Source organism: Aspergillus affinis (assembly GCF_023601865.1).
Source record: "Aspergillus affinis strain CMG 70 chromosome Unknown NODE_160_length_67721_cov_86_405579, whole genome shotgun sequence".
NCBI classification, from domain to species: domain Eukaryota; kingdom Fungi; phylum Ascomycota; class Eurotiomycetes; order Eurotiales; family Aspergillaceae; genus Aspergillus; species Aspergillus affinis.
Genome location: NW_026515941.1, coordinates 43,776 through 67,721, shown reverse-complemented (window position 1 = coordinate 67,721; position 23,946 = coordinate 43,776). Strand labels below are relative to the sequence as shown.

The following is a 23,946-nucleotide window of genomic DNA, read 5'->3' as shown; positions in this document are numbered from 1 at the left end:
CCGTGTACATCGTAGTCATACTTGAATTTCTGGTCGATGTCGACAGAGTGGTCATCCTTGTTGTGCTCCTTGTAGAAAGAGGCAAACTCGTTGGTAGTCGGCAGAGAAGCACTGTTGCCAGTGTCAATACCGCCAGGACCATCGATCACAGTAGCAGGCGGGTGGTGGTGGCTGGGGTCACGCTTCCAGGGGTGCGCAGGCACGGGTACTGGGTAAGGGTGGCCGTGCACATCGTAGTCATACTTGAATTTCTGGTCGATGTCGACAGAGTGGTCATCCTTGTTGTGCTCCTTGTAGAACGAGGCAAACTTGTTGGTAGTCGGCAGAGAAGCACTGTTGCCAGTGTCAATGCCGCCAGGGCCGTCAATCACGGTGGCAGGCGGGTTCCAGCGGCTTGGCTGACGCTTCCAATGGTGCCAGTGCGAGTTCACATCGACATTGGCGCTGGCCTTCAAATGGTCGGAGTGGTCGTCAAGGTTCGTTTCCTTGACGCTGGACACGGCCTCATTCTTCGTGGGCAAGGCTGCGTCATTTCCGGTGTCGATACCATTGGGCCCTCCGATCACAGTGGTGTCACCCCCGTGGCCACGGCGCCAGTGAGGCCGACCATCCGGGTGCCAGTGGTGCCAGTACGGGTCGGGGTAGGCGTCGTAATCCACATCGACCTTGGTCTTGGTGTTGATATCCACGTGGTGGTCATCCTTGTTCACCTCATGGGTAGCCCGGCCAAAATCATTCTCGGTGATAACACCTCCCGCGTTGCCGGAGTCGAAGCCGTCAGATCCGCCGATCACATCGACCTGAGCCCTAGCCACGGCGGCAAGGACCGCGATGGGGATACCTCCGTGTAATCCCTTCATCTTGCTGTGTGCTGTTTGGTTTATCAAATTAAATACTATACTGGATTGGCGAAATTATGGTCGAGAGAAGAATAGGTAATCAAAAGAGTGACTTCGGGACACGCGGCCAAACGTTAGGATTGTCGAAGGGGGTGAAAAGAAACAAGAAAAGAATGAAATTTCGAACTATATCCTTGCCGCGACTCGAGATTTACCTACAATTCAACATCTAGAAACTGTCCGGCTCTCGCAACCTTTTATCATGCATCAGGTGTTGTGATCCAGCCGCGATGGTATGCCAAGCTGGCCGCACGAGCAAACAAACAAAGATGGCCACTGCATTGCTTGGATGATGAGAATGTTCCTCAAGAATGGGTGTGATCCTGGCACTGTGGTCTTGAGTGCCCTGGGAGGAGAGCAGTTCCAAGGTTCGCGGTCTTGCGCGGCATTCCTCATTTCTCGAGCGAGTTTCGCCTGGGGATCGGTATGTAAACAACCTAGGTGATGGCCTGCCGACGGGATGACCGAATGATCCGAAGTATGCAAGAACTGAGCATAAGCTCGTCATACCGCATGTGCTGGCCGAGATGTTTTGACATCCACAGAGGTCTTTTACCGCGCAGCCTGGTCAGGGCTCACAACCGGCCTGAGGCCTGCAATGCTTGGCATCATGGAGCTTGGACCACCAAGGCACCACAGCTGCACCTACAAAATAGCATGGCAGTCCAGCAAGTCCCGAAGCGAAACAGAATTCCGACTTACAGCAGCCTTGTTCCAGACGCCGATCGAACAAATAGTCCGACAAATCCAACATACGATAGCGAAACATTCGTCTCGGAAAATGGCTATAATAATTGAAATCTAGAAAAGTATGTATCCCGTCTATCGACATTCACCCCTCATCGCCCTCACTGAAGAGGACCCAACGAGAGGCAAACTTCCTATCAAGGAAAGTCAATCTCCAGAGCCGATCAGTCCCGGAGGACCGAAGGCAACACACCGCCGTGGAAAATTCTGGGCGGAGGTCGTGGCAGGCTCTGTTAACTTTTTGATGTGGAAAGGAAAAGAAAAGAGGAGGAAGGAAGGGATCAGCCGAGATTCTTTTATCTGTGGGAGATGTCACGTGGTCGGGCCGGGATTACTCCGCGCAACCGAACCTTTAGCCTGGCGCCCTTAGTTCCAGGCACCCAGGCACCGGGCCCGGGGGATCGCCGTTATCGTAAAAATAACATATCAATAGCTTCATTCTTCGACCTCGCCCAACTGACTGCATACACGCTTCCATCCCATTCCCGCTTCTGTACAATCTCCCGTAGCGAGTACATTTACATCGGAGTCGCCATACCAATTTCCTCCGTTGTGATTCTTGCGACTCAATATGCCGCTGTCCAGTCCATCCTGACATTATGGCGCAACCCCGGGGATGAAATCAAACGCGCAGCTCAGGAACAATTCATCTCTCCTGTCCAATCACCCGATGCTGATGATCCGATCTCCACACGCCTCCTCCAACGGCCGCCGTAATCCCCAGCGCGATAGCGATCATACTCCCTAGCGTCCCGATCGCAATGACTGCCTTCAACGCCAGCCTTTGTTTCTTCGACAGCGATCTCATACACCCGCACCGTCGCTTCTCTTGCACCCAGAGCTTCGACTGCCGATTGCATTCGTCCTCCCCCATAGAAGCTTGCCTAGGATCCAGGAGATTGTTCTCGAGGTCGTAACCATTTTCCGCGACGTTGCTCTTCGTGTGAGCTTTGAACTTGGCCATACTAACCGATGGCGTGGCGTGTCTGTAGAACGGTGACGAGGGCTTTGCGCCCACACTGGGGTCGAACTCTTTGGAGACAGCCGAAGCCGTCAGGCCTCTAGCGGGCGGAGGGAGGAAATCGTTCTCGGGGGCAACGGCGATGGTGCTGGTGGACGAGACGGCGCGTTTTCCGCCTTTGAGGGCGAGCTTGACCCCGACGGGTGATAGGTCCGGTGAACTCATATTTCCTTTGTGTCTGTTCTTTCCTGGGTCGGTGGACAAAGAGTGGGAAGGGTGAGGATGTCGACGAGAGGGTATCAAAACAAGTAAAACAAACAGCAATCGATAATCGATGCAAATGTGGTAACCGACCCCCTCCGCAAGGTCAACGTAGGATAGGGTATACAGGGAGGAGCATGCGACGATCAAATCAAATAGCGACAAAGGTAAGATCGCAAGAGTGTGAAGAAGGGCTGGTTGGCTGGCAACTGCCTTAACTTGCTTCTGGCGGCGTACAGCTGGTGGCACTTGCCGAACGAACTCAACGTGGTGCCTGAAACATTTCACTGCATTCGGCGACTTGCATTCCTTTGGGACCAATAATCACTTCGCTGTCATCCCCGGGGCAAGAATCCACTCCTATCCTTGGATCTAGATTTGACCGTGTGGACCGAGTTTATGGATGCGGCGGTTGGATGGGGTTTATCTAGAATAAAGTACGGAGTAGATGTTTACTGTTGCCTTGAAATTTCGGGCGTTCAGGGTGATCTCTTCAGGGAGAAAACAGTGATAGTAACTAAGCCCCTCGGCACTAAATATAGTCTGTATGGAGTGGGCGCTACTCCGTATCGTGGATATATAGTTTGGTCTGAAGTGGATTATATTACTCGATATATTTCTCCCTATTGTTCTTAATCCTGATAACCTACAACTCTACCCTGTGCCCATACCGTCTTTGCGTCTAGCTTAAACTTATTTGCAAATGTAATTTCTGATTTACACTCTTTAAAACTGTATGCCATCCATCAAAGATCCGGAGTGACGAACAAAAGACTCTAGAATATACTTCCGCAGGATCAAATAGGATCCAACAAACTACAAATAATGACCACTCATTTCCAATCGGGAAAATATAAAATCCTACAATCCATACGGAGTACAAGCTGCAAATTATCAACACAACTCGACAAAATATCGTATTTCTAGCTACATACGCTACAACTTACAGGGCTGCACCAAAGCCTTCACGATTAAAATAGGGGCACCCCCTCTCCTTTCTTCGTGACGAAGACAGACATCTATAAATTAGTCTCTCGCACAGAGCATATAGTGACCCGATCAGTTAGAGAGTACGAAGGTGAAGGATTCACCTCTCGCACCCCTTAACCATCTCTCTTTTCTATCTTATCTTTTTTTTTTTCTCTTTCCCTTTTTTTCTCATCCTGTCCGAGCGTCCACCCCTTAGTTCAGTTCCCTCATCTTAACCCAAGTCCACACGGCACACTAGACCATCTCCTCCACTCCCTTCATTCTTCAAAACTAGCCAAAGCAATGGAATAAAAGCACCCTAGACGTAAAATTTCACTGCCAAATAACTCCAGACCAATAGCTATGACCATCACGCTGAATTACGATCCTCAACCTCTGCATGCCGGACAATTGGCCCGGAAACAGCGACCAAGGGATGAATTCGAGAACCGGTTGCTGGGACATTAAAGATAGGAGGTCTCTGTTCTCATCTTGTGCCTGGATTCAGGAATGCACAGGACCTCGAATGATCCTGGTTTCGAACTCTCCTTGGCTCCTGGCCTGTGATCTCTCTCTCCCCCTCTCCCGCTCTCTATCTCAAACACACATTTTTTTTCTTTTATTTTTTCTTTCGTCAAATTGTTCATGCTCATCTATTCATCTATCGAGTTAGTCGTAACGTATCATCTCATAGCACATCATCACATAATCCAGCCCAAGTTCTAGCAACATAGCACATGGTCATAGCACTCCCCCCTTTTACGGAGCAAAGCAGAGCAGGAAAAGCCCAACCCCTTTCTTTACCCACCCAACCCGTCCACTAAAGATCAACACCACACCGCCTAGTCCTACTATCTCCCCTCCCTTCCCTTCCCTAACTATTATTCCCCCCCACCAAACTCCCAATCCCCGTCAACTTCATCATCACCCCAAAACTCCTTTAGGTCTTCTACTCGCCACGCCGTCGCCCATCCTGTTTCGCGCTCGATGCGCGTCAAGGTCTCTACGATCGCGGCGTGCTCGGAGTGATGGGACATGGCTTTTCCGGCTACCCAGAGGGGTTGGAGGGCGTTTGTCCAGCAGCCACTATTTTATTTGTTAATTTTGTTAGGGGTTGCAGGGGAGAGGGAGGGAGGCAAGGTTGAGTGAGTGAGTGAGTGAGTGGGACGTACTGGTGTGTATTTGACGCTGAGATGGCGCAGATTTGGCGGGCGTGCCAGAGGGGGGATTTCTGATGAGGAAGGTAGGTTAGCTTGACTGTGGGACTGGGTGGTGGTGGTGGTGGTGGTGGTGGTAGGGATCGTAGATGCCGAGTCGAGGCATGTTCCGTATAGATAGATAGAAGGAGGGGAGAAACTCACCGGCCTCTTCGCCAACGCCAACGTCTTCGGCTTCCGTTGTAACAAGAGCAGCGCACACACATGGTACAGCTGGTTTCCAGAGACTATGGGCAATGTTAGCATCATCCTCATCCACCATATTCGACCCATCAAGACAAGCGAAAGGAAGACAGGCAACATACTAGCCGACCCATTCCCATACAACACCGTCGGAAAGGGCCTCTCCCTCTCTCCCCCCCCTCTCCCCCAACCACCAGCACCACCTCCTAACGTCCCCCCCGCCGCGACATTAAAAATACTCTTCATCTGACAAGGCCTCTTCTCATACCACTCCTCCACGCAATCAAACAGCCTCTTCCATCGCACCGGATACGACGACGATGACTCCCCATCGTCCCGCGGACTACCGCCTAGATACTGACACGAGATACAAGACGCAGATGACGCCGCAGTCGTGGATGTACTCGTCGACGATGACGTCGGGCCAAATAGTACCCCAAGCGTCTGCGCGCATAAATAGACGGTGTAGTTCGCGTACGTGTCGAACGTGCAGACATCTGACGATGAAAGAAATAGAGCGCTGGCTTCCCGGGAGTCCATACCCTTCGGGATCCAGTGTGTCATGGGGATGATGGTTTCTTCTTCGGAGATGAGGCCGCCGCAGACGTCTATTTATACACACTCGCATGCACACGCATCAGCATATATATGATTATATGGTTTGGGTAAAGGTTCGGAAAGATAGATAATGCGGGCGATGAGAGGGGATTAAAGGAGGGAAAACTGACCCATTCTCGCAAAACACCAAAACAGAGCCTGTTCTTCTTTCCCCGAGAAACCGTTAATCTCGGCCGCTTGGATGAGATACGCGCAGCCGTCTAGATGTCGTCGCCACTCTTTGGGGTTGCCTTTTCGTTCCCCATGCTTGAATTAGCATTCATTCTAGACATGCATGTTTCTACCACACATCGGACAGGGGAGTGGATAGAAATGCCTAGAAGGGGCAAAGGAACAAACAAACATACAACTCAACATCTCCAATACGCAAAGAATGACACACGACGCGATCACCGGCGTCGATTTACTTTCCAGCTCCGGGAGCAGCAAGTGAATGGCTTCCTGATACAGCGAGAGGCTTTCGGACTGGGATTTCTCGTTCTGTTTGCGTTCGATCTGTCGCGCGGAGAGGGCGAGGATGGAGTAGCGCAGATGGGTGGCTGATTTGGCCATTTGTGGGAATGTGGATGCGAAGTGGCGGTGGTTGTCGAACATGTCGAGCTGTTCGTTTGATTTCATTGTTGGTGTTAGCTGGTTGTCTGTTGTCTTGCAGAGGGACTGGAAGCAGGAGGTAGAAGGGGAAGAGATGGTGGAAGGGGTCAACGCACCCACAGACAAATCTCATTTAGATAATTCTGCCACAACACGTTCTCTCTCTCCGGCGACAACGCAAAGTATCGGCCAGGACCATGACCCGGACCAGAACGCACATTATCCATCATCTGGTCCGCGGACGCAGCCACACCGCCGAACCCGTCCGGCGAGCCGCCCCGACTCGGGATATCCGGTCGAGCTGTCCACAGCTGGCGATTGCGGAGGGCGGTATGCAGCGCCTCGTACGCCGAGCCAGGCAGAAAAACATCGTTGGTGAAATTCGCCGGGTCTGAGAAGACGCTGTGGTCGAAGAGAGGCGACGCGATGGTCGGATAGGCGTCCGGGCCTGAGGAGGCCGCGAACGAGTGACCTGCCGCGCCGGGTGGAAGGTGACGGAGGGCGGCGAGTTCGTCGACGACGTATTCGGGACTCGAATGAAGATAGGGCTGGTGTTGGGTGGCGGGTGCCGAAGCGTCGTCGAGTGGAATGGTGTCGGATGGCGAGTGAGGGTCGAAAGGTCGGAGTGATGATGGGTGGTGGTATGAGATGCCGCTGGAGAGAGACGGCGAAGATGCTTGACTGGGGCAGTTGAAATCGGGATGTGGGTGAGGGTGTGGCAGCGGTGAATGCATCTGCTTTTGCACTGGTGCATGGTGTATCGGGCCCTGGACGTGAGACTGAACCGGAGCCGGAGCCGGGGCTGGGGTTTCTACACGTGGCGACACCAACGGTGGACTTGCATTCACAGCCCTCTTTTCAGCCTGAAGCTGACCCGACCCTGAGGCCAAGCTGGAGCCGTCATGCTTCCTCGTCCGTCGGGATGCCGACGAGGATGCCGAAGGGACCACGTTCAAGATCTACCCAGATCAGCCAAACACACCCTCACAGGGGAACTCGAGCAACAGAAGAAGGTGGAAAGAACGATATACCTTGAATTTACTCTGCCTCGCCCCCCTCCCCCCATTCCCCGCCCCAGGACCACCACCCGCATTCCCACCCTGTTTCATGGACGGATGCTCCGGCCCCAAGACCTTCAGATTGGCATCCCGAAACGACCCCAGCATGCGCCACTGGCATTTGTCGCCGCGGCGCTTGCATCCCGTACAGGTGGGCTTTACTTCGTCACCTGCAAGGCACGAACGAACGAGAACAAGTCAGTCAGTGAGCCCGATCTGATCCGTCTAGCAGCAGTCATAGTTAAGCCTAGGCTTAAAGCTAGGATCAACTTCAGCTCCAGCCGATGAGAATTACCCGTTCCGGTAATCATAGTCCTCGCACTTGATTACTACACTGGGAAAGAAGGTCAACGCCCAAGCAAGGGAAGAACATACATTTCCGTCGTCGACGACTGCAATTCAAGCAGCCCGTGCGGGTGCGTTTGCGCGGGACGTGGCCGTGGCGATTGGCGCTGGTACTATTATAATTACCAGTAGGAGTAGTACTAGTACTCGTATTGGGGGCAGCTGGCGTGGGCGTGGGCGTCATGGCGGTGTGATGATGAGAATGTTGGATGTTGGCAGGTTGGCGGATAGAATGACGATGACATGGATGTGGGAGCGAGCGTGTCAGTGTCAATGTCCAGACTCTACGGATTGCGCCGAAAAGGAAATGGGGAAGACATGTCTGGGGCAGAACTACTCCGTCCTGCAGGAATGACGGCAGAGGCTTCGTCTAGCGTTGCCGAACCGGGTAGATTACCTGATCGGGAATCGATAAGCGCAGGCGTCCCCGGCCTCGGGAACCGGAAAGTGTGTCACGGTGGCCCGTGGGAGAAGAGACTGTGGGGGAACCGGGGACTGTCCGAGACGAGGCCAGTCAGCTTGTTGGTCGAAAAGGGGAAAGATCACGGAGAACGATCGGAGTAGAGTACGTAGCAAAATAAATGAAAAAAGTATAATATTTGAAAAGATAGAAATAACAATAAGGCAGGGTGAAAAATAAAAACCATGGTATAGATAGAACCAAAAAATCTAGTAGTAGAAATGCAAAATGTAGGGTACTCGTACAAAACACAAAGAACATAGAAACACCAGACCATAAACAATCCCCGTCCCGTCCAAACCCTTCCATACTCCGTAAATCTCCTCACTCGACATGCTGCACCCCCACCGACTCCGCCTCTTTCTCGCCCACGCGATGGTTCGGATCCCCCGCGGCTCCCATCGACGGATGCCAGTGCAGCAGCACCTTTTCGCCCGTGAACAGCCGGTCCACTTGCTCCAGCGTGAGGTTGCGGGGCTCGGGGTAGAAGAAGTAGATGAGCGGGAGGAAGCAGAAATTGAATACTACGATTGTAGAGTTAGTATTGCCATTGGTGTTTAAACACAGAGGGCATGACTTACCCGCAAAGTAAATATACGTCTGGTAGCCAATGTTGTCGATACTGACGGGAGTGATTTCCACGACCAAGAAGGTGAAGATCCCTAATATATTTGTCAATTGGGTTCTAGATATTTCAAGAGAATGGGTGGCTTACAGTTGGTTGCCGTGGCCAGGGCAGCTGCGCGGGTTCGAATAGCCAGGGGCGCGTATTCCGCGGGTACTATAGTGCGTTAGTAGTGAGGTGATGGTGTTAGGGAGTAAAACATACACAACCACGGGATAGCCAGCAGACCAACTCCAAAGAAGAAGTTAAACAGGAAAAGCATGACGGTCGCCACCAAGCCGGACGCGTGGCTACCGTCCCAGACGGTACCAGCCAAGATGGCCATGCAGGCACATTGTCCGGCAGCGGCGAAGAGCATTAGCTTACGACGTCCAAGTCTATCATTCGTTAGACACATTTCAAACAGAGAGGGAATATCACTAACCGATCGATCGTCCAGATCGGAACCAAAGTCGACAGGAAATACGCCACGCCGTTGAAGCCGGCCAGCAAGAGCGCGGTGTTGTGACTCATTCCGACCGACTTTTCGAAGATGACGGTATTATACTATCAATTCATTAGATTCTGCCATGAGACCGTGACTGGAAGACTCACGTAGGTAATCAAATTGACACCCGACAGCTGCTGCATCATCTGGCCACCCATGCCCAAGAGCGTGCGGTGGAAGAACCGCTGAGGTCCGTTCTTGAACACCATCTTGAAAGAACCCTTCTCGGTGGCACTGTTCTCCTCGGCCACGGCCTGTGCAATCTCTGCAACGTCAAGGTTGACAACGGGGTCGGTCTCCTCGATCTCTCGGGCGTTGGGCTGAATGGCCCAGAGGACGCGGCGGGCTTCGTCGGGTCGGCCGTGGGCAACGAGCTATTCACGTTGTTAATAATCGGTCATCACAGTGAGTGAGAAGACTTACCCAGCGAGGTGACTCGGGCAGCATTAGCACGCCGATAAATGTGATAATGGCAAAGAGGATTTGTAGGCCAATTGGGAATCGAAACTGTGATTCGTTGAGCACGTAGCTCATACCGTAGTCTATCTCGTTAGTTGGATGGCTGAGGGCACGGGAAGAAGAATGTGAACATACCAACCCAGTAGGCAGTCATGACACCGAAGATATTGATGCAAAGTTCGATAGCAAGCTGCATCCGTTAGAAAATGATGAGCTCGATAGGACCAAGATTGCTCACCCCCTTTCCTCGACTCGCAGCCTTGCTCAGTTCCGAATGCCATACAGCTGCTATCGTCAGATCGTATTCACCCATATAACCCGAGATACGTACGAATAGTACTAGTGTTGAGACCGTTTCCAATGCCCGCCACAACCCGACCGACAATCATATGAGGAATTGAGTAAGCACTGGCCTGCAGGGCAGCACCGATGCTGAGGATGATGCAGCCCAGCATGATGCACATGCGACGACCCAAGCGTTCACCTGCAAACAGGGAGACCAGGGCACCGAGGAAGCAGCCCTAACCGAGTCAGTATACTCTCCTGGACGTCATAAGTATCAACATACAATCTCGTAGATGGCAACACTAAATCTAGTCAGTTCTCGACCTTCACGTTAGATGGAGACAACTCACACCGTGCCCTGTAACGACGAGCTGCCATGCCCGCCCGTAGTGGTATCGATCTCAGGGAAGGTCTTGACAAAAGCATCACCGCTCAACAGACCGGACATAACACCTTGGTCATATCCAAAGAGTAGAAAGCCACTACCGGCAGTGGCCGTGATGGCGTAGGTGAGAGGCTTTCCCACGAGAAAAGTCATGATGCCGTCGTGTCTGGTGATGTCCGATTCAAGTCAAGGGTCACTGACCCCATGGGGCCATATCAGAATTTATATACGACCAGCACACGGGATAAAACGGGGAAACCCTGCCTGCGTCACCGCTGAACGATGGACTGATGGATCCGCGAATTGCGGGGAGAAATTGACGATGGGGAGGATTTAATGGCGCACCGGTTGGTGTCAGGAACCCGGTTTCGTTTCGGTTCGGGTTGGGATTTGAATTTTACTTTATTCATGTTGAGTCGGTTTAAATCCTATCGGTCTTACCTTGCAGCACTAACTATGCCCTATACAGTTGTAGCAATTGTTCTGATTTACAGACCCCGATCATAATGATGGTTAGATATCACCACATTCATCCCTTACATCCCTTACATCCAACCCCAGATTCTTCCAAGACAACATGGGACGAGTCCGTACGTCGAACGCCATACGGGACCAATATCAAGCTAACCCCAAGAGATTAATGTTTTAGCCGACCCAAGCTTCTCCAGACCTAAATTGACGGAAAAATGTGGAGATCGGCAAAAGAGTCTGGCACCCGGGTTACGCGATCGGGAAGCCCTAAGCGCTGCAGCACGAGGGGATCCACCGTTGCTGCATCTGTGGAGATATTTCCCCCTCTGTCTGCGACTTGCTCTCGTTGGTAAGGCTAAGCATTGTTTTGGGACCTGATGAGCAACTGATTCGAAAGTTGGGACATGACCCCATGTCTGGTGGACTCTCCAGACATTGGAATCAGTGGAATCTGCAGTATGAGTTGTTCCCCTTCCCCTTACCTACTCAGTTAGGTTGTAGATAAGCGCTGGAAACTCGACATTCAAATAGATAGAACCGTCACCGATCTCTCCTCCAGGTTTTTTTCTTCTTTCTCAAGTCCACTCTTTAGAGAAATTCCTTTACTCCCTCACCATAACCCCTTCCTCCATACGCATCCCCGTCAAAATGGCCCCCTCCTCCGTCACCCCCGAGCTCACCACCCCCGGCGTGCCCGCCTCTATCCAGAACCCCTCCGTGGCCACCAACCTCTTCTCGCTCGGCCAGCGCACCGTTGCGATCACTGGCGGCGGTCGCGGTCTCGGCATCGTCCTCGCGAACGCAGTGCTCGAAGCCGGCGGCGATGTCGCCTGTATGGACCTGATTGAGCCGAGCACCGAATGGGCGGCGCTCCAGAAACTCGCCACGGCCCGGGGTCTGCAGGCGACGTACACGAAATGCGATATTACGGATGAAGCGGCGACGTCGGCCGCGCTGGAAGCGATTGCCGCGGAGGGCTTGAAACGGGGCATGCCGTTGCGCGGCGCGATCACTTGCGCGGGTATCCAGCAGATGGTGCCGGCGTTGGAGTATCCAATTGATGGGTGGAGGAAGATGATGGATGTGAAGTGAGTTGGCCCCGTTTCCTTTGGAGGGGATTTACTAATGAGTGATGAATAGTGTCATTGGAACCTTCATTCCTGCGAAACACTGCGCGCGGATCTTCAAGGAGCAGGGCACCCCTGGAAGTATTGTGATGATTGCTTCGATGTCGGGACAGATTGCGAACCGGGTAAGTATTGCCTTATGCTTTGGTCTCTTGCGCTCCATTCTCCGGCTGCGACTGGTCAATGTAAAACCCCCCTGAGGATCATTCGCTAATGGGATTACTACAGGGCCTTACCTGCTCAGCCTACAACTCCTCCAAGGCCGCCGTGCACCAGATGTGTCGCTCTGTCGCTCAGGAATGGGGGCAGTATAACATTCGTGTCAACACTCTTTCTGCTGGTGTATGTCCCTCCCTCACCCCTCCCTTTCTTTATCAATCCAGATAATTGCAGGAACTAACACTCAACGACTCAACGAAATTTAGTACATCCGCACCGCCATGACCGACGCCCTTCTGCAAGAAAAGCCCGAAGTCGAGGAAACCTGGATGCGCGGCGCGCTGCTCGGTCGCCTCGGTGTGCCCGAGGACTTCAAGGCGCCGACGGTATACATGCTGGCCGATGGCAGCGGATTCATGACGGGGACGGACTTGCGGGTGGACGGCGGTCACTGCGCTTCTGCTTGATTGATGGTTTATGATATATCATGTGTGGCGTTTTAGATTGGATAGGTTGCTTAGATTTACTGGACTGTTCCATTGAATAGATTTTTTAGAAAAGGAATAACTATATTTGTTTAGATTTACTGAGACGTGCTACATCCACACCACTTTTTACTGGAACTTTCCGCTTCAAATGTAGGACCTTGGGATTAGGAAGATATAAATACCGATTTTTTTTGTAAATACTGGAATCTTTTATATAATCCAAGCAGTGCTCAGTATATATAAGACGAGATAAGATGCACCAAGTAACATCGAAGGACAGTCTGCCATACTGCTTATTCATATTCCTACTCCGTCGCATAGGACTTTCATCGAGGCACCACCTGGATAGTTTCAACATAGTCTAATCAAAATGCCTGACTTTCTTTCCACGAAAATGATGCGGAGACGCCTTCACATGCTGCCCTTTTTCATCCTGAACCTGACGTTGGCTATTCTAAACTCGGCTATTGCGAGATACGCCATCCTTCTGCGAGACCGAGCGCGATGGGAAATCACAGAACCCGAGAATGTCAATCTTGCCGTCTCATTCCAACAGCTCATGGGATCTGTCCACGGAACTGCATTGCTTGGTGAAATTTCTTCGGTCTTTTCTACCATCGTTGGTCTTATACTTGTGGTTTACCCAAGTTTCCCGCGCGAAAGGTACAATTTTCGGGAACTCTATGTGGTTTTCGTGCAATGTATTTCGCTTCTGCTTATCATAATCACCGGGATCATAGTTGCAGCCTGTGTAAGCGGGTTCAAATACACTTTTACAAGGCTGCAGGGTGATGATAGAATCTCGTATTATTCTATCATGTATTATGGTGGCATTGGAGAAGCCGTTCTTGCGGCTCTTGTGATCATTATACCTTAACCTATGGCTAAACTTCATTAAAGAGAGTGCTTTAATCACAAACAGACATATATTTGGTCCTCCTTCACATTAGGTGGCAGTTGCAATTCTCGCCTTCTCCAGCGCATCAAACGTCTGTTCGGCACCGATCCACTTTCCCGTTCGGGTAACTCAGACGCCTTTCCCGAACGGGCAGATTTAGGCGCTCCTTCTATGTGCAGTGCAACTCTCCTCCTTCGTGCGTGTGGCAGTTCTGTTATGTACCATCGTTCAGTCAGTCATCCCTCTCGAAGAATCCATAATAGAAAAAGAATGTAAAAAAAAGAAAAGTCATACCTCAGGAATATCCTCCTTCTCCTCATCCTTATCGTCTTCCTCATGATCATGACCCTCTCCTTCATCCACATCCTCCCCAGCACACCCCACCCCTGGAACAACAACATCAAACGCATACACCTCCAGCGCAAAGAACTGCAACGCATTCGAGTCCCTCGTAGCCAGGCTCGACCGGTTGCCCTGTGCCAACTCAATCACCTCCTCATAGTCGTCCGCATAATGCTCGACCAGGCCCTGGCCGATCGCAGGGAGATGGTACAGCCGGTGCAGCAGGTCCGCGGCCCAGAAGGTGTTTGGCTTGGATGAGGACACTGCGTAGCCTTGGCTGCAGAGCGTTGTGAGGGAGCGGCGGGTTGTGTAGCTGAGATCGCAGATTACGGTCTCTGTGGTTGCATTGGTGCCGCGCCAGTGGCCGGCCCAGTCTTTTTTTATTGGAATAGGGTGGATTGGTTAGTGATCCGCGGTGGGATGGAGACAGGGAAAGGCAAATGTGAGTAAGTACATACCATCAAGATCACAATTCCCATCAGGATTATCGCACCGAAATAACACGCCGCCCTTGTCGCCGTTCACGACGATATCGAACGCCCCGATGGCTTCGATGGAGGGACTATCGCCGAAGTATTTTCGGTAGATGGAGCTCTCGTTGCCCCAGCGCAAGATATGGGCTTTGGCGTGATCAGCCAGCGCGATGGTCTCGTTTAGACCGGTCTCGATCTGCAGACGCTGTGTGGCGTTGCAGCTTTGGTGGATGGGGTATTGATTGACAGCGCCGGCGTCCCAGGGGGAGAGGGACTTGTGAGGGAGGGTCTGGCTGTCGCTGTCCCAGGGGGTGAGGATGGGGGCGGGGATGGCTATGGCCGGAACAGCAGAGAGGAGGAGGAGGAGAGAGATGAAGGAGGGTGTCATTATGAGTGGGTTTGACTTCCTTTTTTTTCTTTTGCAGGAGGGATGCGAGCTGCTGATTTGATCTACAAAGTAGGGTTTCTTGGAGCGACTTGCGCCTTTTTATACATTTCTACTGTCTATGGATGTAGAACTTTCTTTTCGATATGAAATCCCGTGTTTTCGTCTGTGGCTGATGCCAAGTTGACTCAAGTCTTGGAATTGAGGGTATACCGACCTACGAGGGTGGCTTAGTACCCTCCGGATATCAGATCACCATCTCAACAACAATGCCAAGGAGGACCTTGATGGACGTTCTCCTCCACAGAAAAAGCCATGTCCGTTAGAAATCCCTCTGATGGAACGATATTGGCCAAGACCTCCTCTCCGCTAAGGCTTGGTACGAGGACCTTGCGAGCAACAAGCCATAGAGTATATCCACGCTGACGTCCAATGCCCGCGGATTATTATATTCTTGGTTCCTCTGGCCGATCTTGGCAATAGATACCTTGGTAGTTAGTCTCGATGCAGTGCCCGTTCGGAAATTTCTGCGCGGGCGGAAGTGTATTCGACCTTCGCGTCCCCACCTGTCGTGAGAGAATTAGGTCAGGGATGAAGTTATGGTGATTGACGCCTATAGATAGGGAAGGAAACCAGTGAGAAAAGTAGGCTTCTTCTCACTGCATCTCTTATCTTTTTCTTCTTCTTCCCTTCCTCCTTGTCTTGCTATACATACCTTTCTCTGTCTCTACAACCCATAGTTCTTGCAGAGCTTAGCGGCTTGTTTCTTGGACTGATGAGGGTCTTACATATGTTGATAAATGGGGGCTTGATATGCTGCTTGGCCGAGGTAAGCTAGAACTGATCGTGAGAATTGGAAAAGTTTGATTCCTCGAGATGATATACTAGATTTTTTGTCAGGATCGCGGTGCGATCAAGATGAGAAAGATGCTTGAATTCCTAAAGATGCAGCGTAGCTGCGAGAGCTATCTACCGTGTGGATCAGATGACACACTAAATTACATTAGGAAGGAGAAGCGGTTCAACATTTTTTATATGCACAATGATTATTGGAACACAATGTAAGTTTACTGATTCAATATGCCAGTAGTCATACTATATCAACAATCACTCTGTACATATTAGAGTAGGTAGATGAGATGCCACCCAAATAAGAAGGTGCATAGTCAAAGTCCAGGCCCACCCACTGGACTGGATCTGGCCATTCTTGAATCTACAATTCCAATTAACCGACTCCTCCGCGCTAACGTTTCGGGGTCGCCGACGGAGTCCAATCTACAGAATAAATCCCAGTCTATTGTGTCAGTTTGATATCGTTCAGTCCTTCTAGTTCTACCACACGTGGTATATCTCTCCTCCGAGTCACATAACTATACATACAGATCGAAACCAGACTTGCCAACCGACCTCTCCTACCCCATACCCACCCGCTAACTAACACCATAATTAGCATGACTCACGGAATCTATTCCGAATCAGGACCCCGCCTGTAGCTTGAATGCGCTCTTATTACTCCGAGCAATTCCACTCCGTAGGTTACCTGCTCACTACCTTATATCTGCCTGCACCATTATTACATATCTCACCTCATTCACCTCCCCTCCCTCTCTGCCCTCCAAAGCATTCCTTCCCTCTACAACCACCGCAACCACCCCTCAGCCCCTCCAAGATGCCTACGAATCCCACGATCCAAATCCGCTACTCCACCGAACACGACGCCCCCACCCTCGGAGCCCTCAACATCGCCAGCTTCAAGCACCAAGCCTACTGGGCCAACGTCTTCCCGCAACCCGACCCCTTCTCGGTCCTCCCTCTCAAACACGCCCGCGCCCTCGAGAAACTGACCGCCCCGGACACGCACGTCCTCTCGGCCGTGGACCTGGAAACTGATCAAGATGAAGTGGTCGGATGGGCGCGGTGGACATTCCCGGGCGATGAGAACGGAACGGTAGATGTGTCCCCACAGGCGAAGAGGAAGATTGAAGAAGCGAGGGGGATGTTGCCGGAGGGTGCCAATCGGAGGATCTATGAGTTGTTTTTTGAGACGTTGAAGGTGAAGAGGGGGGTTTGGTTGGGGGAGGGGGATTTGAGTATGTCGCCCTTCTTCTCTCTTTGCTTTTGGTTCCATTTCTTGCTTTTCTGTCGTTCTGTTTGGGGGTCTATTGATTGTGGTTTTTCTATACACCCTATTCGCTAACGAGAAAATATAGTGCTCGATTTCCTCGCCACGCACCCCTCCTCCCAAGGCAAAGGGATCGGAACAAAGCTCCTGAAATGGGGCATGGAGTACGCTGATGAGCGAGACGCGCGCATATACCTGGAAGCCACGATGGATGGATACCCGCTTTACGTAAAGCACGGGTGGCGACAGGTCGAGGAACTAGTGTTGGACTTTGTGCCGTATGGGGGGCACGGAACGGCGACCTATAGTTTGATGATTCGGGATAGGAAGTCGGAGAGGGAGACAACGTCAGTTTGAATTTAATCTGGATCTGGATTTAGATCTTGGGAACTTGTGGTTTTGTATATATTTGATTGGAATTGAGGTTTTTTTTTTGGCAATCTATGATCTATGGTCTGTAAATATTGAGTCTATGGCTCGGATGGAATTGAGTTTGGTCGGGATGGTGCCGGACCAGAGGATTGTCACACAGCCAGCGAGACAACCGGGATTCCGGGTTGAACTATGGAGTGTGCTAGATGCTGTTGTTTACATTATTTTCGAATGTAGTATGACAGCAAAGAAGGCCAGTATCGGAATGGTGTTGGCGCTACCGAGGCTCGGACTAGTAGCGACTTGCTCGGAATAGTTGCGATCTCGGAATGGACCGCCTAAGATCGGAATATGCGCTGAACACTTTGCCTGACTCATGCATTCATTCATTTCATAGGCTACGTTGGCTAAATAATTATACTGCGTATCGGAATGACGGTACTAAACCATAAAACTCGGCTTCTGAGAAGCATGAGCATCCTCCGACCGCCACAGCGAAGTCACGGTCTTCCACTGGGTATAGAACCTCAATCCATCCTTCCCGTAGAAGTTCGCCAGCCCGGTTCCTGCCACACTCCTCTTGTTTCCGGTGAACGAGAACATCGGGAGAGGAACCGGAATGGGAACGTTGATACCCAGCTGGCCGGCTTCGATTCTCTTCTGGAAGTGCGACGCACTGGACCCAGACTGTGTGAAAATCACAGCTCCGTTGCCCCAGTCATTGGCGTTGATCATGTTGATCGCATCGTCGAGCGTGTCCACCTCCACGCAGAGTAGCACTGGTCCGAAGATTTCCTCCTTATAACATTCCATGTGCGGCTTGACGCCGGTTATAACGGTTGGGCCGACCTTTTTTTGTTAGTCAAGTTTCGTTATTAGAAGATTGAGACATACCCAGTTTCCATCGGGGAAGCCCTCAGGCTTCCAACCCCGACCATCTAAAGCAATCTTAGCTCCCTCCTTCTCCGCGCTGGCAATCAAGGCCTGGCAGCGATCGCGACTCTGCGGAGTGATCAGCGGTCCCAAATCCGACTTCTCGTTGAACCCGCTGCCGGCCTGGTACTCCTTGGCCTTTGCAACCAGATCCGGGATCCATTCTTGGGCGGCGCCGACGGAGACCAGAACACTCAGCGCCATGCAGCGCTGACCGGCAGCTCCGAACGCCGCGCCGGTGATTGCATTGATCGCATGGTGCTTGTTGCTGTCCGGCAGCAGGGCAGCATGGTTTTTGGCACCAAGGTTCGCCTGCACGCGCTTTCCGTTCGCCACCCCACGGTTGTAAATATATTCGCCGACCTTATTAGACCCGACAAACGAGATCGCTTTGATCTCCGGCGCGTCGAGAAGGAAGTCCACGGCGGGTTTGGACCCGTGGATCACGTTAACCACACCCGGCGGGAAACCCGCCTTTGCACAGAGCTCGGCGATAATCATAGCCGCCGCTGGAGCCCGCTCGGTGGGTTTCAAGATCAGTGTATTGCCCGTGACCACAGCAATGGGCAGACTCCAAAGGGGAATCATGGCAGGGAAGTTGAACGGACAGATCGCGGCCACCACACCCAGGGGCATGCGATACGATCGCGTTTCCATATCCTTTGCGACTTCAAGGACCTCGCCTTGAAGTTGTGTGGTGATTCCGCAGGCCGTCTCGCAGACTTGCAGTCCGCGGAGAACATCGCCCTTGGCGTCGGCGAATGTCTTTCCCTGTTCGCTGACGATGGCAGTGGCGAGGACGTCCATGTGGTCGCGGACCAGGCTGGTGAGCTTGAAGATGATCTGCTGGCGCTTCATGATGCTGGTCTCACTCCATGCGGGGTATGCATTCTTGGCAGACGTAACGGCCGCTTTTAATTCCTCGGGGGTCGATTCCGGGGTTCGAGAGACGACGTGGTTTGTTGCCGGGTCGTGGACGTCGATCCAGGACTGAGTGGCGGAGGGGCGGAACTCATTATCGATGAGGAGTTCGGCAGGGTGAGGGGTTTGTGGTTTCGCATGTTCTTGTTTGTAGAAGAACGTACGGAGGGAAGATGAAGCCATGATGGTGGTTGCTTAGAGATAACGGAGGAAAGAAGGAAAGAAGAAAAGGAGGAAGATTGCAGAGACTCAAGTTTGGGGAAGAGGGCAGTGACCTGGTATTAATAGGCAGGAGCTTCCGCGGGGAACCCCAAAGGTCATTGGGAGAGGGGTGCAGCTCTCTCCACTTCCAATGTGACCGTCCACTGAGGCCGAGAGACGTGTTTAGCTGGCACTTTTGCTATCCTAGAAGAGATCTATTATTGAATCCCAACTACTATGGGGAGACTGTTTGGGGATAGGAATAGGGGTCTCAGGAATGTTGATCAATGCCCGCCCGATACAACCTCGGTTGTTTTGTTATGCTGACCATAGCCTGGCAAGTTTAATCTGGAGTTGTACAAGACAAGGTATCATGTTCTCGGACTTTGCCAACATCAAGGACATGTCAGGGTTCTTCAAACTGAGGTAGAACTGGTCTGAGATATGATGATACTCTCTTATATCTCTATCTTATCTCGTCCCTCGATTGTTCCTGAGGCCGATAACGAGATAAGATAAGTTGATCTGAGATAAGCCCTATCCGAGAGTGAGATAAGGTTTAGTATTTATTAGTTGGAATGTTGTGATGGATCATAGTAGGAGTTAACATGCAGCAGCTTGACGGGCCAACGAACTGGGTTTTATCGCTTGTTTTTCGACATCATTTATTGCCATCCATCTTGCCTATCACACCAGTGGCTCCCCCGACTTTAAGAGTTCATGGCAAATGGCTGGCTGGCTGAAGCTGACAACAGATACAGATACGCGAGGACAACAGCCGATCATTACCGGAGATCGCATCTTGTTGTCTCAGTGTCACCTCAAGCATTCCAGGGATCCAGAGCATGGCTTGGCAGAAAGACGGATGAACGAAGGACGGTGCAGGGCCCCGTTCCGTCATCACTGCAAGCCCACGGTGCAAAGAGCAGCCTTTGATAGCGTCACGGGGCGATCACTTGACCTCTCTTGTCCGACAGGCGAAGCGACAGAGACGAGTGGCGAGTCAGCAGAGGCGATAAGCTGTGTCCGGCACAACCTGCCCGACAGGGACTAGTGGCTTGGCATGGACGATCATTTACATGATTTGCTCGTCTGCCTGGCGATGCTATCCGCGTCGAACTGCCCAGACCGGGCTAGCCTGGAAGGGCGAGGGCAGGTGACTGTATGGCCGCCCGGGGGGTATATAGTTCCCAAGCAAGGACCATCGTCGTACAGTACTCTCTCCCATGCTTACCGTCCTATCCTCTCCATCCTGTTCTCTCCCCTCTCGATATCCCTAAGTCCCATCTCCCCCCTCGACTTAGATGGCGCTGTCGTTATATCCCCTCCGCCGCCATTCGCACGTCTATACCATCGCTTTATCGCAACCCACTCGCAGAGCCAGTAGAAATTGATTCAATTGATTCTCTAACTGTTATCATTTCCACTATTTCCATTACCTACCATCCTTATCATTACCACCATCCATCTTAAATCATCATGGCCATCGAGATCCTCCCCCTCACCAAACGGGATATCCCCGAGGCCGTAGAATGCGTGCAGACCGCGTTTGCTGACGATCCGTACTTCCAGTGGTTGTTCGACGATGCCAGCGTAAGTATACCAGACAGGGGACAGGGAAGTCATGTCTTCATGTTGAGTGTGGAAATGTCTATATATATGGCAATGGAAACCAACTTCCCTTCTCTCTCTCTCTCTCTCCTTCCCCCTTTCTCTTCCTCTCTCCCATAGAACAGAACATCCATATCAATACGATAAACCCTCTTGCTTGTATAGTACGACATCAACCGCAACGCCGCCTCCCTCGCCGCCCACTTCCAATACGGCCTCAACTGCAACATGCCCATGTACATCGCCAAAGCCGCGCCCAGCGACAAGCACCCCATCGTCGTCGGCGTCTCCTGGTGGTACGCCCCCCAGCCCGCCTCCGCGTCCCAGCCCTGGTCCGTCTGGGCCCAGGACTGGCTCCTCTCGATGCGCCAGCTGCTCTACAACATCCGCTTCGGCGGCCGCGGAGGCCTCAGTCTCGATCGGTACTATATGTGGAAAGCGATGCAGAAGAAGACGCACGACAAAGTGTGGACCGATCCGAGGGGGTATTACTTCTGTAATGTGTTGGCTGTGAGCGAGACCATGAGGGGGATGGGGGTGGGGAAGAAGTTGGTGCAGGTGGTTACGGACCGCGCGGATCGGGAGGGTGTCAAGTGTTATTTGGAGAGTTCAAAGGGGGAGCCGAATTTGAGGATTTATGGGAAGTTGGGGTTTGAGTTGGTTAAGGAGATTGAGTGTGTCGATGGGATGGATGCTTGCAAGGTATGTTTCACCATTGGTTTGAAGTGATCTTGGCTAATGAATTTGATCCAGCTCTATTGTATGACGCGGAATCCGAGTATGAAAGTTTAGTTGCTTGATGGAAACTAGCTACCTAGGTATATAGTAGTCACAAGTCAGAAACAAGACACTTCCCATCATTCTTATATAAAGAATCAGCCGCCCGTTCGACCTTCTTCCGAACTAGAAACCCCTGCAAATATCCCCTCGTCAACAAACTAATCCGCCCTAACTTCTTATACTGATCAAGACCTACGTCCTGCAGTCCATGCTCAACATTGAATCGAAAATACATTTCCGGAAGATCGTAAAACTTCTCCTCCAACTCCTCAGCCACCAACTCACAGCTCGTAGAGAAATCCTTCTGGCTGCGAATAACATGCACAGGAAGCGGGAGCAAAAACCGTTGTAGACGCCCGGGCTCCTGCACCGGACTCACGAACTTCTTGCCCGTACCAATGCTCACCACGCACCCGACCGGTCGGTCAAGAGGGAAAACTTCCCTAGTCTCTCGAAGCATGAGTTTGGCTGGGTTATTAGCGCCCAAGGCCCCGTCTACAAACCCATATTCCCCGTCGCTGAGCATGACAAGCTTTCGTTTGAAGAATATGGGCGCCGCGGACGTCGCGCGCGCCGCGTCGCAGATCGCCACGCTGAGGGTATCGCCTGAGTACGAGCGGAAGAGATGCGTCTGGCCGGCGACATCTGAGGTACGTTTTGCGCAGACGAACCTATCTCACCCGGTTAGCACTATGCACCAGAATCAATACCCTCCCCTCTTCCCCGTGAAGACAAACACCCGCGGCAACAAAAGAAAAAAGAACTCACACTTTACACCGACCCTCCCCCTTCAAAACCGTCGATCCTTCCTCACCACCTAGATACTTCCGTACAATACCCTCAACAGCCCTTTCGAGCCGCGAAGCCTTAAACTTCCCATCTTTCCAGAACGCCTTCGTCGGCCCGAAGATCACCTTCGAAAGAAGGCGATACTCGTCTATGGCCTGCTGGACGGATAGTTCTAACCGGCCGAGGAGAATGGCGATGAGCCCGCCTGTACTCGTACCGCCGATCAGGTCAAAGATGTCGCATGGCTTGGGCACCGTGGGGAGGCCATGCCGGTGCTGGACTTGGCGCATGAGACGGTCCAGGATTATCAGTTCGCTGATTCCACGGACACCACCGCCGTCTGGATGGGCGTTAGTTGGACTGTCTGGTTATTGGGTTGAGGTGGATTACGGACCGAGGGAGAGAAGTCGGAGAGGTCGGTCGGGAGCGTCAGACATTGTATATAGAGATGGAGATGGACTGACATGGTGCGATGCTCATGATGGCTTTTTCTCGATGTGGTTTTGGGATCTACGCAAGGCTGGCGCTTACTTGAACACATCATGCTGGTGGCAAGGCTGGTGGGCTACAGTGGCCGGCGCTTATGTGGGAAATCGACTCCATAATATTGCCACTATACAGCAACATAGAGATAACCAATTTCACCTTAGAATATATAGTTCTACAGGGCGGTTTGATGGCACGATATCTAAAATACATGTTTCTGCCGCCCGGCGGAATACCATTATTCAAGACTCTAGGGCTTTGCGAACGAACATTTCTCATCACGCTAATCGAATCAGATAGACAGACAATGGGAATCCCCTTCAGGCGCTTGCGACGATGTTCCTGCTATCAGAGACTACAAGAACATGAAGCCCTATCTCCAGAAGCCGACAGAAAATGCCAGTCACTATCAGGGTAATACTTCCAAACCAGACGTCCTTGTTCCAACGATCATCAATTCACCAATGAGACAGACCTCGTCATGGCAATAGCTCTTCCAACACTAATAAAAGCAACAGATCAACGAAAACCGTTTCCCAAAGCACAACCCCAAGCTATCCTACTCCGTATGTCTCACGTCACGGAATGCACGATCCATTCCAGGGATAACCCACCCGCCAATTACTTCCCCAACAACGGTCAAAAGCATGCAAGGAGCCCCGGGCCCTGGCATTGGAATGCTGTATAACACACACAATCAAGGTGACGATCCGAGGATGAAAGCAGCCCTCGCTACAGACAGGGCAAAACTAGGTAAAATCCCGCCGCGTACAAGAACTTGGGTCTACTCCCTTTCAACGTTCACCTTTCCCGTCACCCTCTCTCTCTAAGCAAAAGA

At 51.8% G+C, this 23,946-nt stretch overlaps 11 protein-coding genes across 11 annotated transcripts; 4 read left to right on the top strand and 7 right to left on the bottom strand.

Moving 5' to 3' along the window:
- KD926_002817 (uncharacterized protein) lies at nucleotides 1-860 on the bottom strand (the record flags this gene model as incomplete). The annotated part of the gene is made up of 1 exon (XM_053094382.1): nucleotides 1-860. A coding segment is annotated over one exon (860 nt), but the record flags the coding sequence as incomplete, so codon positions are not given.
- A 1,432-nt stretch (nucleotides 861-2,292) lies between these two features.
- Nucleotides 2,293-2,832, bottom strand: KD926_002816 (uncharacterized protein; the record flags this gene model as incomplete). Its single annotated transcript, XM_053094379.1, has 1 exon — nucleotides 2,293-2,832. One exon carries the CDS (start codon nucleotides 2,830-2,832, stop codon nucleotides 2,293-2,295), a length of 540 nt encoding a protein of 179 aa, XP_052950865.1.
- Nucleotides 2,833-4,718: 1,886 nt separating this feature from the next.
- On the bottom strand, nucleotides 4,719-8,033 carry KD926_002815 (Zn(II)2Cys6 transcription factor; the record flags this gene model as incomplete). Its single annotated transcript, XM_053094378.1, has 9 exons — nucleotides 4,719-4,923; nucleotides 5,010-5,068; nucleotides 5,199-5,281; nucleotides 5,360-5,845; nucleotides 5,966-6,085; nucleotides 6,203-6,512; nucleotides 6,563-7,405; nucleotides 7,478-7,674; nucleotides 7,880-8,033. The coding sequence occupies 9 exons, from the start codon at nucleotides 8,031-8,033 to the stop codon at nucleotides 4,719-4,721; spliced, it is 2,457 nt and encodes an 818-aa protein (XP_052950864.1).
- Nucleotides 8,034-8,633: 600 nt separating this feature from the next.
- On the bottom strand, nucleotides 8,634-10,703 carry KD926_002814 (sugar transporter; the record flags this gene model as incomplete). Its single annotated transcript, XM_053094377.1, has 12 exons — nucleotides 8,634-8,833; nucleotides 8,891-8,971; nucleotides 9,025-9,090; nucleotides 9,139-9,311; nucleotides 9,359-9,480; nucleotides 9,529-9,795; nucleotides 9,845-9,963; nucleotides 10,016-10,070; nucleotides 10,119-10,165; nucleotides 10,212-10,401; nucleotides 10,449-10,467; nucleotides 10,516-10,703. The coding sequence occupies 12 exons, from the start codon at nucleotides 10,701-10,703 to the stop codon at nucleotides 8,634-8,636; spliced, it is 1,527 nt and encodes a 508-aa protein (XP_052950863.1).
- A 966-nt stretch (nucleotides 10,704-11,669) lies between these two features.
- KD926_002813 (oxidoreductase, short chain dehydrogenase/reductase family) lies at nucleotides 11,670-12,774 on the top strand (the record flags this gene model as incomplete). Its single annotated transcript, XM_053094376.1, has 4 exons — nucleotides 11,670-12,109; nucleotides 12,162-12,273; nucleotides 12,377-12,490; nucleotides 12,574-12,774. The coding sequence occupies 4 exons, from the start codon at nucleotides 11,670-11,672 to the stop codon at nucleotides 12,772-12,774; spliced, it is 867 nt and encodes a 288-aa protein (XP_052950862.1).
- Nucleotides 12,775-13,165: 391 nt separating this feature from the next.
- Nucleotides 13,166-13,672, top strand: KD926_002812 (uncharacterized protein; the record flags this gene model as incomplete). The annotated part of the gene is made up of 1 exon (XM_053094375.1): nucleotides 13,166-13,672. The coding sequence occupies one exon, from the start codon at nucleotides 13,166-13,168 to the stop codon at nucleotides 13,670-13,672; it is 507 nt and encodes a 168-aa protein (XP_052950861.1).
- Nucleotides 13,673-13,741: 69 nt separating this feature from the next.
- On the bottom strand, nucleotides 13,742-14,896 carry aspf2 (major allergen Asp F2; the record flags this gene model as incomplete). Its single annotated transcript, XM_053094374.1, has 3 exons — nucleotides 13,742-13,804; nucleotides 13,988-14,409; nucleotides 14,494-14,896. 3 exons carry the CDS (start codon nucleotides 14,894-14,896, stop codon nucleotides 13,742-13,744), a joined length of 888 nt encoding a protein of 295 aa, XP_052950860.1.
- A 1,666-nt stretch (nucleotides 14,897-16,562) lies between these two features.
- On the top strand, nucleotides 16,563-17,372 carry KD926_002810 (GNAT family N-acetyltransferase; the record flags this gene model as incomplete). The annotated part of the gene is made up of 2 exons (XM_053094373.1): nucleotides 16,563-16,983; nucleotides 17,104-17,372. 2 exons carry the CDS (start codon nucleotides 16,563-16,565, stop codon nucleotides 17,370-17,372), a joined length of 690 nt encoding a protein of 229 aa, XP_052950859.1.
- A 456-nt stretch (nucleotides 17,373-17,828) lies between these two features.
- KD926_002809 (CoA-acylating methylmalonate-semialdehyde dehydrogenase) lies at nucleotides 17,829-19,424 on the bottom strand (the record flags this gene model as incomplete). Its single annotated transcript, XM_053094372.1, has 2 exons — nucleotides 17,829-18,236; nucleotides 18,282-19,424. 2 exons carry the CDS (start codon nucleotides 19,422-19,424, stop codon nucleotides 17,829-17,831), a joined length of 1,551 nt encoding a protein of 516 aa, XP_052950858.1.
- Nucleotides 19,425-20,921: 1,497 nt separating this feature from the next.
- Nucleotides 20,922-21,845, top strand: KD926_002808 (GNAT family N-acetyltransferase; the record flags this gene model as incomplete). Its single annotated transcript, XM_053094371.1, has 3 exons — nucleotides 20,922-21,035; nucleotides 21,219-21,755; nucleotides 21,807-21,845. 3 exons carry the CDS (start codon nucleotides 20,922-20,924, stop codon nucleotides 21,843-21,845), a joined length of 690 nt encoding a protein of 229 aa, XP_052950857.1.
- Nucleotides 21,846-21,882: 37 nt separating this feature from the next.
- Nucleotides 21,883-23,059, bottom strand: KD926_002807 (FabD/lysophospholipase-like protein; the record flags this gene model as incomplete). The annotated part of the gene is made up of 3 exons (XM_053094370.1): nucleotides 21,883-22,504; nucleotides 22,602-22,962; nucleotides 23,017-23,059. 3 exons carry the CDS (start codon nucleotides 23,057-23,059, stop codon nucleotides 21,883-21,885), a joined length of 1,026 nt encoding a protein of 341 aa, XP_052950856.1.
- Between the last annotated feature and the right edge of the window lie 887 nt (nucleotides 23,060-23,946).